The following is an 18854-nucleotide window of genomic DNA, read 5'->3' as shown; positions in this document are numbered from 1 at the left end:
TATTTAGAAAAATAGAATCCACATCACTTGATGTAAAAATAACATAATTATTATTACTCAAATTGTTATTAATTAAAATTAAATAATTACAAAAAGGAACATATGACTCAACTAGCTTCTTCAAACTTTGGGGCTGATGGAAAAAGGTAAGTGAACGTAGGAACAAAAGCAAATGTTCTTGTGTTATGGGGGAAAGATTATTGTTAGACATACTAAAAAAAAAAAAAAAAGAAATTCCTAAGGTTATTAATGGACAAGAAAGAAGCTGCTCAGCAGGCATATATTGAAAACAATAACAATCTCAACATGAATCTCAAAGGCATATAATTAGCTTAGAAAAAAAGAATGGCTTAGACCAGTGGTTCTCAACTCTGACTGTATATTAAAATCATCTTTTAAAAGCACAAAAGCCCCATGACCATTTCCAGACATTTACTAGTGGGGCCCAGTGGCACTGCTATATCTCACAGCTCCATGGGATTCCATTCGCATCATAATTATATGCATGGTGCCCCTTGAAGTTGTTCAGTGCACAGCCTGTGCAGCTAGAAGCAGTGGCATGAGCATCATTTTTTAAAGATCTCCAGGGTTTGTGTTTTTTTTTTTAAATGCTTAGCCAGACTTACACCCACTGAGTCTGACTGTTCCTTGTCTCTTATTCATACATCTAGCTTTGGAGTGCCTTTCTGTGATCACTCGTCCAAGTTCTCTTTGTGTGAAACATAACCTCACTGGTCTAAAAATGTGATGGGTGAATTGGGAGTATCGAACACACAGAATTATTTGCTTCAGCCTATAAATGTGATCGGCAACTCTGGAGCACTGCATCTAATTCCAGGGCAAGGGTAGGAAGACCTATATTTGGGACATGTCTGTTAACATTGAAAAACACAAACCTGTGAATGGTAAATGGCTAATTTTGATTTATCTACAGTAATAGCATATGGTAGAAAAAATCATTAGCAAGTAATTACCCTCTATGTGTGCAGTACAATGCTTATTGCCCATCATCTTCCTGATTTGCTTTCTTTTCCTTCCTCCTTCTCCATCTCCTCCTCCTCCTCCCTCCTCCTCCTCCTCCTCCTCCTGCTCCTCCTCCTCCTCCTCCTTCTTCTTCTACTTCTTCTACTTCTTCTACTTCTTCTTCTTCTTTGGTAAGGATAGGACACATACATTAATTTGGAAAAGCAAGAAAATATGGAAAACAAATCATGTTACTCATAACCAAAAATTTTAACAAGAGACTTATGTTTTTTTTCATTTTATCTGTTGAAGTACCTCTTCTATATTATGTCTTAGAAATAAATGATGAAGAGGGGCACCTGAGTGGCTCAGTCAGTTAGGTGCCCGACTCTTGGTTTCTGCTCAGGTCGTGATCTCATGGTTCATGGGATGGAGTGCCATAGCAGGTTTGCACTGACAGTGCTGAGCCTGCTTGGGATTCTCTCTCTCTCTCTCTCTCTCTCTCTCTCTCTCTCTCTCTCTCTCTCTCTGCCCCTCCCTTGCTCATGCTCTCGTGCTCTCTCTCTCTCTCTCTCTCTCTCTCTCAAAATAAATAAATAAACTTAAAAGAAATGATGAAGAGAGGTGAAAATCAAATTTGGAACAAACTGTCAGTTTAGGAAGAAATTGTATAAGTCGTGAGTTGGCGATATTGAAAATTATTCCTAAAATTATACTTTCTTTTTGTGGATGGGAATGTGCGTATAACATGTTTTTAAGCAAATATTTATTTTAGATTTTCATGTATTTAACTTCAGAACAAGTTGTGTATTCTTTTCTATACTATTTTATTTTATTTTATCTTATTTTATTTTATTTTATTATATATTGTAAGTGAGCTAAACATACAGCTATTCCCATATGCTTCTTTTTGTTTGTGTAACTCATGAACTGCCTATAAAATGTGCTAGTTGCTGACACTTGGATTTTTTTCCAAACAGGATTGATTGATTGATGCTGCCTTGTATGCTTGTATGTGAATCCTTAATATGTTGTTTGAAGGGCCAACTGTTGGGGCGGCTGGGTGGCTCAGTTGGTTGAGCAACTGGCTTTTGATTTTGACTCAGATCATGATCTCATGGTTCATGAGATTGAGCCCTGCTTGGGGCTCTGTGCTGACAGCGACAGAGCCTGCTTGAGATTCTCTCTCTCCCTCTCCCACTTGTGTGTGCTCGCTCTCTCTCAAAATAAATAAACATTAAAAAAAATTAGGCGCCAGCTGTAAAATTTGGAAAGCTCACCAAAAGTTGCTCAAACTTTTATCATAAGAGGTACAAATGAAGATCTGCATATTAATTAAACTCAAAAGAAAGTAATCCTGACTACTATGATATTATTCTATGTGTGTTTTGTGTAGGATTGGTTGAGTTTGTAGCTGGACTGAGACGATGCTCTGCTTGTCTCCAGGGATGTCTGGAAGTCTGGCACGGATCCCTGGGTGAGATAAGAGTGAGATATGTAGTTAGTGATTTATAATGTGCTGTTTAATGTTCAAAACAGCCCTGGAGGCAGCAGGACTGGCTTATCTGCTGTTGAGTGATGTATGAATTGAGGCTTTACACCTAGTGTAATCATTGCACAGCCTAGGTTGGCCAGATGACCAGCAGGGTATAAAAGACCCCAGTGTAAACTTGCACCTAAGCCCCCCTGAAATCAAGATACGTTTGGCATTTACTGAGAACGGGTCCCTAAGTGGGCTGGCCTGCAAGTCTGAGCCTCTCTGACTGCTTGGGCATTGTTTCCCCCTCTGTTCCATACCCTTTAGTTTTCTGGAAGCTTCACATGAATACAGTCTGTGGAGTCTTGTGAGTCCTTTCAATATTTGACCCTGTGTAATTGTTGTAGAGGCTGTTTTCACTTTGCTCCACTCATTAGGCTGTCATGAATGCATAAATAAAAAATGTACCTAAATATAAATTATAATCTGGCAAACTTGTATACAACACTGTTCTTGATTTGAATGAATCGTTTTAAATCTACATTTAACTCTATATACACTGCTTGCTTCTTTTATTGTTTTTACACTTATGTCTTTGTCAAAAGCAGTTCACAGTTTTTGGACTACAAGATGTCTGCTTTCTGTGACAAAAGATGGTTTCTTTCACAGAGTTTGTTTAGATGATTTGCATATTGTAATGGCTTTTGCATATTGGTCAAATTCTAGTTCACTTGTCTAGCATGTAAATCAACCCTAACTAGGTTCTCGATACTAAAAGTGCCTTTTCATATTATAACTAAAATAAATTGAGATAAGACACGTTTTTTAAAAAAATTTGGTAATATTGTTAAAATGAAATTAGCTTTAATCTGTTATCAAAGGGAAGCAGTTTGTGTTAATGTTACCTTTTAACTTGTATTTTCAAACTTGTGCATTTGCCTATATTGGGTTCTAAATGTTATTAATTAATAATTTTCAGGGCTATGTGTCTAATTAGTGCTAAGAAATATTTTTGATATTCTCAGAAATATATTTTAACCTTTCCAGCAGAGTTGTTTCTGTTTTATCTTTAAATTTCATTTTTATTTAATGGAAGAATGTACTTCTTTTTCTATTTAACTTATTCATATGCTATTAAACACATTTTAAATGCACTATAATTTGTGCTTTTAAACTTTATCACTAATGATGGAAAAAACTATATAAATAGGTGTTATAAGTAATAGTACATTTTGAAACAAGGTGTTCAATCTCCCCACCTATTTAAAATATTATTTTGTAAATTCTAAAAGATTAAATTTTTATTTAGACTATGAGCATTTGGAAATATGCACTTTTTTTGTCTGAAATATTTGTTTCACCATGAAATTATATTATGGCTTCAATAAATATGTCAGAGTGGTATCTCTGTTTTTGTTTTACGTCTGGCTGTATGATCAATGGTTAGAGGGTTTGGAATCTCTAAAATGTTGTTTTATTTGTGAACAATATAAGGAAAGGCAAATGTTCTTATTTAGCAATTCATGGGTGTTCTTCCATGCCTATTTAATATATTCAAATATTTCTGAAAAGTTTGAATTAGCCAAATTACACTGTAAATATATCCACAGAGGCCCATTATTCAAAGGAACCATTTAATGATAATAATTTTGTAAGACTAAGACACTATTTATACTATAAATCTTTACTCTCAACCTTATTTGCTAATATATAATAAGATCTTTTATTAATTTGGAGTACATCTGTTCACTTTTGTTATGTTTATTTATTTTTGAGAGAGAGAGAGAAAGAGAGAGAGAGAGCATGAGCAGGGGAGGGACAGAGAGAGAGGAAGACAGAGAATCCAAAGTAGGCTCTGGATGACAGCAGAGAGCCCAATGAGGGGCTCAAACTCAGGAACCATGAGATCATGACCTGAGCAGAAGTCGAACGCTTGACCAACTGAGCCACCCAGGTGCCCACATCTTTCCCTTTCGGAGTCACCATACAAATTTTGAGCTTGCCCCATATTCTTCAAACTGTAAAATGTTGTCAATCTTTTCTGTGGTTAGAGAAGACTTATGTATGTTAGAGACCATTCTGTAGAGCTGAAACGGAGAGGGGCAGAACTCCGTCAGGCTTCAAAAGAGAAATCTGAGTAAACAATTTCACTGCTGCTTCCTTAGTAAGGCCCCTCAGGGAAATATTTAATTGCTAATGACAGCAATCCAGCATGTACTAGCCTGAGCAAAACATGGATTTTTGTTTCTTTCAAGAAGCACAAGAGGCTGGCTTGCAGAAAGAAAGGAAATGTCACCAGAACCAGGACAATGACCTGGATCTCAGCAATGCAAAGTGACAACCAAAAGGTTACTCTCATTATTCCCCTCCTTTTCTTTCTGTTTGCAGGCTTCATCTTCTTGGACTTCTCCACAGGGCCAGGATCATGATCCAGAAGGACAGCCTCATTTCAGCCAGTTCCTGCCAACCAGTCCTGGGTAAGGCTGGTGACTGCTCCAGTGGCTATATGATTGGGGCTAGGATTGCTGCTCTGTGTGGTGACTTGGACCCATGTCGTAATAATGTTGGCTGTCCCCATCAGAACAATATGCTCAGAGGAGAACTTATTACCGGAGAAATGGGTAGCTATTCCCAGAAGAAGGTAGAAAGTGATTCTAGGCACAGAAAGTTATCACATGGCAACTTGTACGTTGGATTCATTTTGGATGCAATGTGAAAAATAATTCCAAATTAACTTAATTCCCTTACTGATAGGGCTAACCAGGCATGGCTCAGATAAATCTTTATTTTGTCAAATTCTTTAGCAAAGTCCCACAATATCCTTCTGAGGAAACTCTGTTCGAGGGACAACACTTTTTGATAAACTGTTAATTTGAATAATCTGATGTCAGTCTGCAGTGAGGTTTCTAGTAGTATCTTTGTGTCGTAAAACATTACTTTTGTAAGCGTTTCCAAAGAAGAGAATAATTCAACAAGTTTTTCCTAAGAACATTTTATGGGCAGACACTATTCTAGGCTCTGCTGATACAAAGAATATTAGACAAATTCCCTCCCTCCAAGAGCTTATCGTCTGTTAGGGAAGACAAATACATAAACTAGTCATTACCTTCAGAGAATATTATTTTAAAGATTTATTAGCCTGAGTTGAGGGAATGCAAAAAGGAATTCCCAGAGACGGTAATGCTTGAGCTGAGTTTTGAAGCAGTCAGTTTGGAGGGACAAGAAGAAGACATTGAAAGCAGAAGCATTACATAAGCAATGAAGTGGGAGCAGTGTCATACATTCGCAAGTGGCTCTGTACATTCAAATATCTATTTAAAATTGAAGTGAAATATCAATATATAAATTAAAACAAATTCTGTATTGGAGTAAGGATCTGTTTGGGGCAGTGCAGAGAGATGTAGCTGATGGGTGGTGACTAGACCTTGAAAAGACTGTGTGAAACTCAGACAAGCCCATTGCATGTAAGTTAATCAGTGTAGCAGAGTGTACAGAAAACTGTTTGGATGCTTTCCAGTTAAAGAAAGTAGAGTAAAGGCATCCCTATGCTGCTTCAATAATTGAACAGTTATAACCTGTAAAGAAGGGCTTCCCAGCACAGCTGCATTGAGGCAGGAGGCTGAGGGTAGAGTACCTTGGCCAACGTCAAAAGTAGTGTGCATAACCTCAGGGAATATATCAAGAATACTTCTTTTGAAATAGGCAGACGCTGGAATGTGGAAAGACTGTGAGAATAGGCTTGAACTCCACTTGGCACTTGCCTGGACTGGCTGATGAGGTAGATGAATGAGGAAGTGAGTAGCGGGTTTCCCCAACCCCTCAATTAAACTACTGGTATGACAGATTGCAGTGAAAAATGTGGGTGGTGTAGCTAGTGATGCTGGCCAGCTGCTACAGCAAAACACACACACACGCTTCTTACAAAGAAGGGGCTTCACTTTGAGTCAGTGAGAATCTCTGTTATGTGCTGAGTAATAGCCTTGGGAGAGAATATTGAAAAAGTGTCTGGAAACAAACAAAAGTTCAAGTTATTCTCTGACTCATTACTCCTACCACCTGCCCTTCCCTTGGACAATCTTCAACCAAAAATTGGCCTAGAAAAAAATCAGTCCCCTTTATTTTAAGTTTATTTATTTGTTTTGAGAGACAGAGATTAAGAGCATGAGTAGTGGAGGGGTAAAGAGAGAGGGAGAGAGAGAATCCCAAGCAGGCTCCGTGCTGTCAGAGCAGAGCTCCATATACGGCTTTACCTCACAAACTGTGAGATCATGACCTGAGCCAAATTCAAGGGTCAGACCCTTAACCGAGTGACACCCGGGTGCCCCCAAATCAGTCCCCTTTAAAAGACATTATTCAAACAGATAGAATATGGTGATTAGATTACTTATGTTGTATGGTACTCCATCCGGCTACATGATTCCATGTGAAGGCCCTCTCTCCTTTGCTGGCTTTGAGGAAGCAAGCTGTCATGAAACCTACCTCCGTAAGGAAATGAGGGGACACAAGTCCTTTCCCAGACAGGTGGGCTCAAACCTTGATTGCAGCCTTGTCAGCCCACTGGCAGAGGATCTAGTTAAGTCAAGCTGAGACACCTGCCCCACAGAAACTGTGAGATAAAAAAGGTGTCATGTTAAGCTGCCAAGTTTGTGGCAATTTGTTACTCAATAGAAAATGAGTACAAATATATATCTCATTATTGATTTCTGATGTTTACAATCTCATAGGTGACCTAGGCAAATAAAAAGTTTCTTGAAATAGAGTATGGGAGAAGTTGTACTGGGAGAAGTTTAGGGGCTAGTTTCCAGAGGAATGAAAGTAATTCGGTGTTACTGATCTCAGGAGAGAAAAAAGCTCTAGGGGGGGTGGCAAAGAGCAAATCAGCGAAAACTTTGTGATCCTTGCTAGGAACCTTACTTGCTTTGGAGCAACGGGGAAACATGAAGTGTCTAAAGCATCATAGTAGAACCAAATTTGCATATTAAATTGATCACTTCAGTTGTGAGAAATTTAAAAAAAATTTTTTTTTCAACGTTTATTTATTTTTGGGACAGAGAGAGACAGAGCATGAACGGGGGAGGGGCAGAGAGAGAGGGAGACACAGAATCAGAAACAGGCTCCAGGCTCTGAGCCATCAGCCCAGAGCCCGACACGGGGCTCGAACTCACGGACCGCGAGATCGTGACCTGGCTGAAGTCGGACGCTTAACCAACTGCGCCACCCAGGCGCCCCAGTTGTGAGAAATTTAGGTTCGGGGTTGGGGAGTTGGAGAAATAGACATCATTAAACAGAGAAGATGAGGGCTAGAATGAAGAATTTGTCAGCGAAAATGGATAATAGAGAGGCCAGCAATGTATCTGAAGATACTGTAAATACGGATTTGTTTGGCTCTGGTGACTCACTGAATTTGGGGGTTGAAGAAAGGAGAAATTGACACTGAGGCTGCTGACTTACATGACAAAGGTGAATGATGATGCTAAAATACAGTTTTCCACAGGCAAAATTATTCCCATGCAGATATAAAATAAACACATGTTAAAGATTCCATTTAACTCAATAGCACATTTAACCTACTAACTTGTTAGATAAACAGTAAGATGTTATAACCAGTTCAGAGGATAACTGAAGACATAGGTAATTCGACTGCTGAAATGAATTTGCTAATAGATGTAAAACATATCCTACAGGATAATAAAATATAATGTTTGGAATAATTGTTCCTATAGGGTGGAAATTAAACTGCTCCAAATGAATTTGTGAGCCTCTAGACAAAAACTATTATTCCTGACTTTCTTCAATGTACAGAATTGTAGACAGCCAGACAAGCATACAAGCAAATGCACAGACCAAACATTACATCCAAAGGACATCCAGTAATCTTTTGCCCATTTTGACCTTTCAAAATTTTCCCAGAGGGTGGCACCGCAAGTTCAGAAAGGCGCACAGGACCAGGAAAACTCACTATATCACTATGAGAGAGAACAGCTTTCCTGTTCCAGCAGGGCTGAGAGGGCAAAAGGGCATATTGCACAGCAGCACTTTTTCCTTTCACGGGTCCTACTTTGGATGAGTTTGATGTGGTAGCAACTTCAGAGCAGCCCGGCCCTGGGAGTCAGGAGCCCCAGAGGCGATGGTCCATTTTGCCCAGCATAGCCCCGGGGAGGCTGCAGGCCTGCAGGAGAACAGTGCACTTGGCACAGAACCACATCCAACATTCATGTAGAGAGAGTGCAGATTTGAGGAGGAGAGGGACTACATACGGGAGCCTGAGGGTCAGGCCGCTCTGCAGCCTGCAAGAGGAGAAGTGACCTTTGTTCCCCTTGGAAGCAACGGAAGTGCTGAGAGGATAGGGGGAGCACTGGAGACCCCAGACCACAGGAAGTGGGAGCTTCAAGGCCAATGCCACACCACCTCACCGTCTTTGCACATTTGGGTGTGCTGGAACATGACAGCTTCATTTTAAAAAAGGTTCCATGAGAGTGCTGTCAGAAAAGAGGGGCAAGTGCATTGTCTTCTCTCATTAAGTATTTATTGAGCAATTACCATGCTTAGGCAATGGGCTGGTATTCCTTTTACTACATCTCCTTTATGAAGAAAAACTAGAGGAAGACACATTTTAGGGAAAGATGAGTGCACATTCTCCTAACTTCTCCCTGTCTCAGGAATGAAGACATTCCTGTATTGTTTCACTTCACAGAAATTTCATTAAACATTTCCACCAGTATTTACTGAGTGAATCCTACGTGCCAGGTGTTACACTCGGTCCTGGAGAATGATCATTAACACCATAGACACAGTGTTTGTTTTCTCTCCAGTCTGGCTGGAAAGTAGTAATTACACAATGGTGATATAGCCTCATAAACATTATGCTGGGGTTAAATACAGTGTGCTATGGCAGACACTGAATTCACACCTACACTCTATCTTCAGGCTTGGTTATATTACTGTTGCAGGATTTTTTACCTCAATACCCAAGATTCATTGTCTTGCGACTTCGAAGAATGAAGAGGTGGACACAAAATGAGCAGCAGGCAAAGTTTATTAGAGTATAAGATTAGTAAGGATAGTAGGAAAGCCCTCTTTACAGACAATAGGCAAGGGTCCTGGTTTTATAAGGTTCTGGTGTCTCCCCACCTCCTTCCCTTCCCTCAAGTTCTACCCTTATTGGCTGGATAACTCTAGGTGTTGGGTTGTCTATTCCTGATTGGCTTGTTTCCATTGGGTGGTCTATGGCCATACCCTTCCTTGTGGGTCATAGGTTTTATGGTTTAGCTACGTATTTTGATAATCAAATTCCTGAGGGGAACCTGAGAGTGAGTAGGTGGTGTCTGTTACATTCTTAAGAGGGAACTTATGCCTGAAGGGATTTGCTGCAGTCGGACATTCCCAGCATTGTTCCAATATATGTGTCTTTTCCCACCCAGGGACCTCAGGTCCTAATCCTTGCCCTCCCTGCCTGTTTTATCCTATATTTTCCCATCGTATTACTGTTAGGGTATCTGGAGTTTACTTAGAAGGTCTTTAGTTTATACAATGGATATCATGTGTGGAATACTTAGGCTAAGCTACAACCCATTCAAAACTTGAAGGCTCAGTCCAAGACTGATCAGCTAACCTGATATCAGAAAGGTCCATACTTTAGAGATGCTGATCAATCAAGTTGATTGATATTTGAAGCTTTGCTAATTTCCATACTAATGTCAGAAATGGGTTTTGAGGGGCGTCTGGGTGGTTCAGTCGGTTAAGCGTCCGGCTTCAACTCAGGTCATGATCTCACGGTTCGTGGGTTCGAGCCCCACATCAGGCTCTGTGCTGACCGCTCAGAGCCTGGCGCCTGTTTCAGATTCTGTGTCTCCCTATCTCTCTGCCCCTCTCCCACTTGCACTCTGTCTCTCTCTGTCTGAAAAATAAATAAACATTAAAAAAAAATTAAAAAAAAAAAGAAATGGGTTTTGATTGGTGAAATTGATGACTTGATAACGAGCTAGATAAATGTTATCAATGGGTTCTAATTGTTGAAGTTAAGTCTATTTAAGATACAAGGATTGGCTAAAATTTTTGATATACTCATGCATGAACAGAGGATAATAACCTAGCAAACCTGGTAACCTAGACATTAGGAGGTTTGAGCTCCACATGGGCCTGTGTCCAGGCACTGATATCAATGATTTCTGGTTATCTGATGTCATCCGATTCTTCTTCCCTTTGGGGGATGTTATTGTGACCGCCTTCAGTAAAACTTTCATGAAAAGTGGTGGTTGGAATACACAAAGGGATCTGAGATCTATTGAGCTTACAAGACAGGTTATATGAATTATTTTTGTCCCTGCTTACTAAAGAATGTTGGTTTAATAAACGTGGCAGAATTTGGTCTGAGACTTGCTGTACTGTAGCCTAGCAGCAAGGTTGTAGAGCCATAGCTCATTCTCAGTTAACTACCATTATCTTCTGAAAAGAACTGGTACGACTTAAGGGTAACACGAACTGACTTAGCACATTAACTTAGAAATGTCAGTGAGTTAACTCACTAGGAGTCTATTTCTCACTCACATAAAGTACAAATGCTAGCTAAAAGTGAGAAAAACTCCTGCTCCACACAGGCATTCAAACATCTAGGATGTGACAGCGTGTGCCTTTCAAGGTTGTCCTGAGTGTCAACATTCAGGGAGTACAAAGAGGAATTAATTGAGAGGTTTTAAATGCCAAACATTACCTCTATCTGCATTTCAATGTCCAAAATTAAGTTAAATGGCCTCAGCCAGATAGAAGGCTGAAATAATGAAGGCTAAAATAATGTGATCCCTGGCCAGGAAGATGCCTCCAATTGCCAGTTGCTTCCTCCAGTTGCCAGACCTGCTGTGGAAGGGGAACACATCTTTGGTGGACACGTGGCTCTGTCTGTCACAGAACCTAAAAATTGTGCATGACCAACTGCTTTAAGTCCATTCCCAGTATTATTCTTAGCATTGCCCATTTTTTTTTTGTTTACCAAAACACAAAATTTAGAAGCAAGAGGCCATTTCATTCCTTCAATTTTTTTTAATGTTTATTTATTTTTGAGAGAGAGAGAGAAACAGACAGAGCATGAGTGGGGGAGGTGCAGAGAGAGAGGGAGACACAGAATCTGAAGCAGGCTCCAGGCTCTGAGCTATCAGCACAGAGCCTGATGTGGGGTTCAAACCTACTGACCACGAGATCATGACCTGAGCCGAAGTTGGACACTTAACTGACTGAGCCACCCAGGTGCCCTATTTCATTCCTTTATATGACCATAAAATATTCGTGTCAGAGGTCTCAGTATGATATATGGTGTAAATTAATTTGTCCATGTGGAAACCCCACCAAAAGGAGAGCCGTATTTTGAAAGAGGTATTTATTAACTCCAAGGAGAATCCATCCAAAAATAGTCAAATAATTCTTGTAACAAACTTGTGCTTTACAGTCTTAAAACTAGGTTTTTCCCATCTTACATAAAAATAATTTATCTTTCTATTCAAAGAGAAAAGCTGTGTGTGAGTTCTATAATGGATATCCTCTTTCAAATTCAAATAAGTATTCACAGAATTTTGTTGGATATATCAACCAGGAGATAGAAAGGAAGAGATGACACCATCAAGCTTGGTATTGAGGAGTTTGTTAAAGGGACTCCACAAAGCTGTGGGACAGAAGTAGGGATATCAACAAGGGATAGTAAAATACCTTCAGGCTAGTACCAGCAAGAACTTGTTACTTCTAGGCCTGAAGGAGCAAGGGTAGGGGTGAGGGGGAGGAGCCCAGAGAGGGTTAGTATATGGAGACCACTGCCTAGAGTGGCGAATTGAAAATAACCAGCACAGCTATTACTTCCGATATGGTTAAATTTCATCATAGTCATTTAATTTTAAGAATTTCCTATCAACCTCAGAAAAGGAATAATAAATAGCATGATGTTTAAGGACATGCATATAGTGTCAGACTGTCTAGATACAAAGACCAGCTTTGTCACTTTACTTAACCTCTTTGTATCTCAATTTTCCCATCTCAAAAATGGAAACTTAATTCTTGATGCTGTAATGAGTTACTATAAGGAAAGTCTTACAGCAGTGTCTGACACGTGACAAGTGTCATATAACGTTTACCTATTTTATTGAGTCTCTTGCATTTTTACTTTATTAAAACTAATACACATATACATCAAGTTGTCTCAAAATGCCTTGGTCATTTTTCCAGATTTTAAAGTATATTAACAATGGGTAGACCAACCCCTGTTGGGTAGAAGTGAGTAGGTTTTGTCCACTCTGTATCTCTTTGGGGAGCCAGCTGTCCTCCATTCATCGGCCATTCACATGGTTTAGGTTAATCTGTCCTTATGCCCAACAAACACTCCTATAAACTCTTCCAGCAGATTGACACATGAACTAAATAACCTTAGTAGATATCTCCTTTTGAGTAGTCCTGGAACCATTATTACACTAAATTCTCTCTACTGGGATGGTTAGTTGTAAGGATCATCTACCCGTAGAAGCGTTAATAGCCATCTTTCCATTTTGCCATTTTACAGCAAAGAGTAAAGAAAGGCAGAAAATGGAGAACTTATCAGTCACATGAACCAAGCATTTCCTCATATTCTTCTAGTTAGTATGGGATGTTTCTCATTTTCAACCAAATATCCTAATTTCAAACTTCTATCATATTTCATAGTTAATATCATTATCAAAGCTTTCCATTTTCTAGCTACAGTATTAGGTATGAGATTTGAAGTCCCCTGTCAGATACTGATAGCTGGGAGTTCAAATATGTAAAAATTAAAATTGCAGCAGGAGAACCCATCTGGAAGGTTATTGTGATGCCATTAATTCCTTTAAAAATTGCAGGCTAACAACTTTTTTATTGTTGTTGTTAAAACCGTATGTGAGGAATCATCTTAGAAACTTTATGAATTATGGGGCACCTGGGTGGCTCAGTCGGTTAAGCATCTGACTTTGGCCCAGGTCATGATCTCACGGTTTGTGGGTTCAAGCCTTGCATCAAGCTCAGTGCTGACAGCTTTCTCAGGGCCTGGAGCCTGCTTCGGATTCTGTGTCTCCTTCTCTCTCTGCCCCTCCCCCGTTCACGCTGTCTTTCTCTGTCTCTCAAAAATAAATAAATGTAAAAAAAAAAAAGAAAGAAACTTTGTGAATTAACTCATTTGATTTTCATAAAAATCCCATGAGGCAGATGCTGCTACTGCTGTTTCCTCGTCAGGATACTTAGTTTCAGAGAGATTAAAATCAACCCTGGGCCCCTCAGCTGTTTTGCAAGTAAGTCTGTTAGGGCAGGGCCATGGACTCAATGTGTGTCCCCCAAATTCACAAATTCGTATGTTGAAATCCTGACTCCCAATGTGATGGTATTAGGAGCGGGAGCCTTTGGGAAGTGATTGGGGCAAGAGGATGGTGTTCTCATGAATAAGATTAATGCTCTATAAAAGAGACCTCAGAGAGCTCTTTTGCCGAGTAAGGACACGATGAGAGGCTGGCAACACAGAAGAGGGCTCTCACCAAACAGCACCGTGCTGGCACCCTCATTCAGACTTCTAGCTCCAGAGTGGTAAAGAATAAATTTCTGTCATCTGTAACCCACCCAGTCTATGCTACTTGGTTATAGCAGCCTGAACTAATACAGAAGTGTTCTAAAAGACGACATTCATGTTTATTAACATGGAAATAAAGCCAGTACGTACCGTTGAGAAAAAAAAAATACAGAATATCTAAAGTGGAAGAATCTCACTGATATAAAATAGCATTTTTATATTGATACATTTGTACATTTCCATAAAGAGATGTCTAGACAAACTTATGTATATTTATACAATGCATGTTTTACGTTTACATATTTTCTATAAAGAGATCTAGAAAAATGATCACAGAGAGAGAGAGAGAGAGAGATGCCTATGGCATGTATATAAAACATATTACATATTTACCTATTTCCATAGAAAGATGTCTGGGAATATGCTCACCAAAAGATCTGGTTTGAGGGAATCCAAGTTATTTTAAACTGTCTTCTCTGGATGTTTTATTTTGTTTGAATTTGTTTTTTTTTTCTTTTTTTACAGTGAATGCATGTTACTTTTATAAAAACAATGCAGCTTAAAAATACCAATAACTCCCCAAAGACTGATAAGTCCTTCATGAATAACCCAACATAGAAAAGGAGAAATAAAATACAAAGGATTAGAATTCCAACATAGCAATCTGTGTATTCCCTTATTCATTTACTTATTCAATAAATCAACGGCAGAGGGTATTGGGGGAGGCACCTGGGGTAAAATGGTGAACAAAGTAGACACGGTTTCTAATGTCAGTGTGGAAGATGCTTTGAGAGCAAGTTTCAGAACCTTAATGGAATCTGGCACAAACAAGCTTGCGTTTGTATGTTACGGATGTGATCGCATATATGGGTGTTTGGGGAGGGAGACGGAAGCAAGCAGAACTATTGGGAAGTCCATCCCTCAAGCAATCCCTCTTCTTTGCTGACATCCATGAGCAGGCAGGCTCTGTAATACCCTCATGGGTAAGGCTAAATGAGGTCAGGCACGAGTAAGGGCTTTATTTATATAGGTCACCATCTTCTTTCTCAGAGGCCTACTACTGGAAATCTCTGAATATATGATAGTTTATAATTTATGCTCAGAGGTAGTGACTTTTGTAAGTGCTAGCCTATAAGTGTATACACACACACAAACACACATGTTCACTATTTCTTTACACCTTCCATGAAAAGTATTTACCAAACGCATTGTATAATCCAAAGTAAACAATGGGGAAACTTCATTTCAAAAGAGAGAAATAAAACATGGTTAAGAAAGTTTGAGATGTGATTTTCAGCTGCTTTGGCCATAACCTGAAAAGCCTTGAGGTAAATTCCTTCCCTGTCTGAGTGCTTGCTCCAATTTTTTTTCTCTCTACCTTCCTCCTCCATCAATCCATCCTCACAGAGTGATTTGGAAATACATTGTTGTTTGGACCTAACAGGCAGACTCACGAGAACAAGAACACGGTCTGGAAGTATGTTCCTGATGCTGGAATAGAGAGGATTTCTGATAACCTGGAATATTTGCAAGAGCTCAGCAACACTCCAGGAATTTGTGAATCCTTCCATGTGTCGGTGTGCTTAAGTAAGTGCCCACTTTTATTTATAATCAACTCATTTAAAAAAGGCTTTATAACAAGACTCTCCTGGGTATCAAGGAGAGCTTCTCTACCTTGAGCTTGATTCTGGCTTCCCTTTCTCAGGTCTGTTTAAATGGTTCTTCGGAGAGAGAGCAATGAACTCTAAGATATCTTATCATGTAAGGTTAAAGCTTTTGTTATTAAATAGGATCATTCAGAAAATGACAGTTGTTTCCCTTTGCCCAAGAAAATCTGACTTCCAGGAATGTTTTATTAGGAATTGCCCAGGTTTTGAGTACCGTAATATTTACTGTGAGATTTACATTTACTGAGATTTGCATTCCCCTAAAAGAATATGAAGGGGCATAAATCACAATTGAATTTAAGGAGTTAGATTAGATGGTGTCTAAGGTCATTCCAGGTCTCACATTCCGTGATGGAGCGAGGCTGCCGGGGAAGTAGGTTTGAGATTTTATTCCATAATCTGCGGGATGGAAGGTGGTGATAGTGCTATATTGAAGGGGGTGTCTGGGATGGTAACAAGGCACTTACTCTTCTCACGTTTGTGGGTAAGACAGTAGGAAGATAAATTGTGCTTGATGGCTCATACACTTTCTTTGCCTTTCCCCCATTTTTATCACATGGTAAAGTAAGGATTAAAAATTAAAGTTTACCTGTAGTTATCACATATTATCCACAAATACAGATTCAGAGTTACTACAAATGTCCAATAAAGACCTGAGAATCAAAATTCCATTACCTGGAGTCACATAAATATTATAAATATAGAACAACAGGCTATAAGGGAAAAAAAAAAATGAAGGCATTGCAAGCAGAGCAGACAAGCCCATGCATAATGGTAAAGATGTAGATGTACATCAGTGTGATTTTTTAGGTACCTGTAAGTGGTTCTGCAAGGGTGGGTCAAAGGGCACTCTGTTATGGTTGGGGAGGAGGCAAAACAAGGAGTGGAGTAGAGGCCAGGACTAGAGTGGCAATCAGGGTCCACGTTGTGGAGGGCCTTGAATGCTGAATTAAGGAGTTAAAGCTATATTCTTAAGGCTATGTGAATCCTTGAAAAATTATTGAAGGACTCTAAATTAAGAATGACACGTATAGGGGTTAACTGGGTATAGTGATTTGTACTTCAGCTAGTTTGGAGCAGAAGAATTAAATGTGGCAGTCATCAGCAGATAAGTGATCATCTCTTGAGTAGGAGAAGAGGGTGACAGGAATGAATAAAATACTTGCACTGTGATACATTCTGCTCTTCACCCACCCCAGCCCCCACTGAAAAAAAATAGAAAGAAGGATGGACTAGAAGGGTTCAGCACCACCTCTTGTCCTCTCTTAGCAAGACAGAGATCACTCCTTCCTTTTACCCTGGATGGGACTGTAGTGTAGCTGTGGAGACCTCTATTCCTTTCCAAAGCTGCTTTGAGTTTTTTGCTTTACCAAATTCTATCCATTTAAGAACAGGGTTGAAGGGAGCAAATGACAGTATAATTCACCTCTTTCCCTGAACCTTCTAAAAGGGATCTGCAAGAAGGGGAAGTACTCAAGAGGGCGAAATGATATTTTGAGGGAAAATACTGGAAAATGCAGGATTTTCTCATAATCACCTTGCTCTTTACATCTAAGTAAGGCTTTACTGCTCAACTTGGGTAACTGAGACCTTTTGTTACATTCCCTTCCCCTTTCTTCCTTTCCTTCTTTTTTAAATGAAGAAATATAAAATATGGAGAAATGTTAACAGAAAGAGTTTACAAACTCTAAGTAAACAAGAAAGAAGATGACAAAACCCTATGGAACATTGAACAAAGGATTATAGAAAGGGAAAGTGATGATTCTCTCCTGTAAAACTTTCACATGCCCTCACTGTGTTTTTCTTATTCTGTATTGCCTTAGGGGGCAAACTGCATCCACAATGAGTGTTAAAACTTCATGATTTTTTTTTTTTTTTTTTTTTTTTTTTAGCTTCTGGGTAAGTCCAGCAGAAGCTAGGGGATATTTTGGTTATAGTCCAAAGACATAATCAGACTTTCTGAGAAAAGAAAGCATCTGATAGTTTGGATTAGGATCTCTTTGTAACCCAGAAATTAGAGGTCCTATCCCCATGCAAGTCTGTTTCAATGACTTGGCCTAAGCAATTTGGTCAGGTACAACCATGAGATCCTCTTTGTTAAATAATAGTAGCTACCAGTATTTAAAGGTGGTCAGAGTTAACTACATCCTTCACCTTCCAACCTCCCTATCAAGTTATAAAGGAAGCAAACTTCAGACCAAATGCTGTCATTCATATAGACATCCACTAAACAAATATTTATTAACAAGCAGATATGAAGCAATTCATGTACTCTGTTCTGTACACTTAATGAATTCCGAGCTCTCTGTTCTTTTGTGTATTTTGAGGAGACCTAGATGCAATACTTACTCAAGACAAATGTGACAATATTTATTCTAAAGGCAAAAGTCAGTTAGATTTACAATCTGCATCAGGCAAGTAGACTCTTAACTAAGTGGCTGGACCCAGTTCCGTTATAGAACCAGTCTTTGGGAACCTTTCCAAAAAATGAACGGCTCACTAGATTCTCACATTTATTTTATTTATTTGAGGGCTAAAATATGCATAAATTCCTTTAGCCAATTCATAAACTTTGATTTCATCACTGAGAACACTATTTGGAATATCGGTTATCTGATTAACAGCCCAAAAATTTTCACCAAAATTTTTCCTAGCATTTATTATGTGAATTAACCAAACCTATGGTATCAGCTAGAGATAATGATAGCCGAAAGTCTTGTAGTAACAGCTCCAGGAGCATAGATATCTCTGATTAAATGCTAGCTGATCAGATCTGGAGTTTGTGACTTCCTTCGTAGGGCAATAAATTATTCCTAGAAGGTCAGTTCAACTAATATGTGAAGAATATCACATTGTGCTAAAGTATTTTAGATTATAGAACTTACAACACCTGCTATTCCTGGACTGCATGTTTGTGTGTCTCCCTCTCCTCCCTGACCCCTGCAAATTCATATGTGTTGGTATCGGGAGATTAAGTCATGAGGATGGAGCCCCTCTGAAGACATTAGAGCTCTTACAAGAAAAGGCTAGAGAGCTGGCTAGCTCTCACTATGCCACATGAGAATACAGCAATAAGACCTGTAAACCAGGAAGGGAGTGCTCACCAACAACTTGGCCATGCTGGCACCCTGATCTCAGACTTCCAGCTTCCAGAACTGTGAGAAATAAATGTTTGTTGTTTAAGCCACCTAGTTTATGC

The 18854-nt window shown here is 39.3% G+C and overlaps 1 protein-coding gene across 1 annotated transcript in view; it reads left to right on the top strand.

Annotated features, from left to right (window-relative positions):
- LOC111561345 overlaps window positions 1-18854 on the top strand; it is a 287419-nt gene that overhangs the window by 128163 nt on the left and 140402 nt on the right. The window contains exons 5-6 of the mRNA XM_045061647.1: window positions 4829-4917; window positions 15433-15575. Of these exons, the coding sequence (XP_044917582.1) occupies window positions 4829-4917; window positions 15433-15575 (232 nt within the window). The remainder of the gene's footprint in view (window positions 1-4828; window positions 4918-15432; window positions 15576-18854) is intronic.

The sequence above is a fragment of the Felis catus genome, chromosome B4 (assembly GCF_018350175.1).
Source record: "Felis catus isolate Fca126 chromosome B4, F.catus_Fca126_mat1.0, whole genome shotgun sequence".
Taxonomy (NCBI): Eukaryota; Metazoa; Chordata; class Mammalia; order Carnivora; family Felidae; genus Felis; species Felis catus.
The sequence above is the reverse complement of the archived record's forward strand: the minus strand, read 5'-3'. Positions and strand labels throughout refer to the sequence as shown.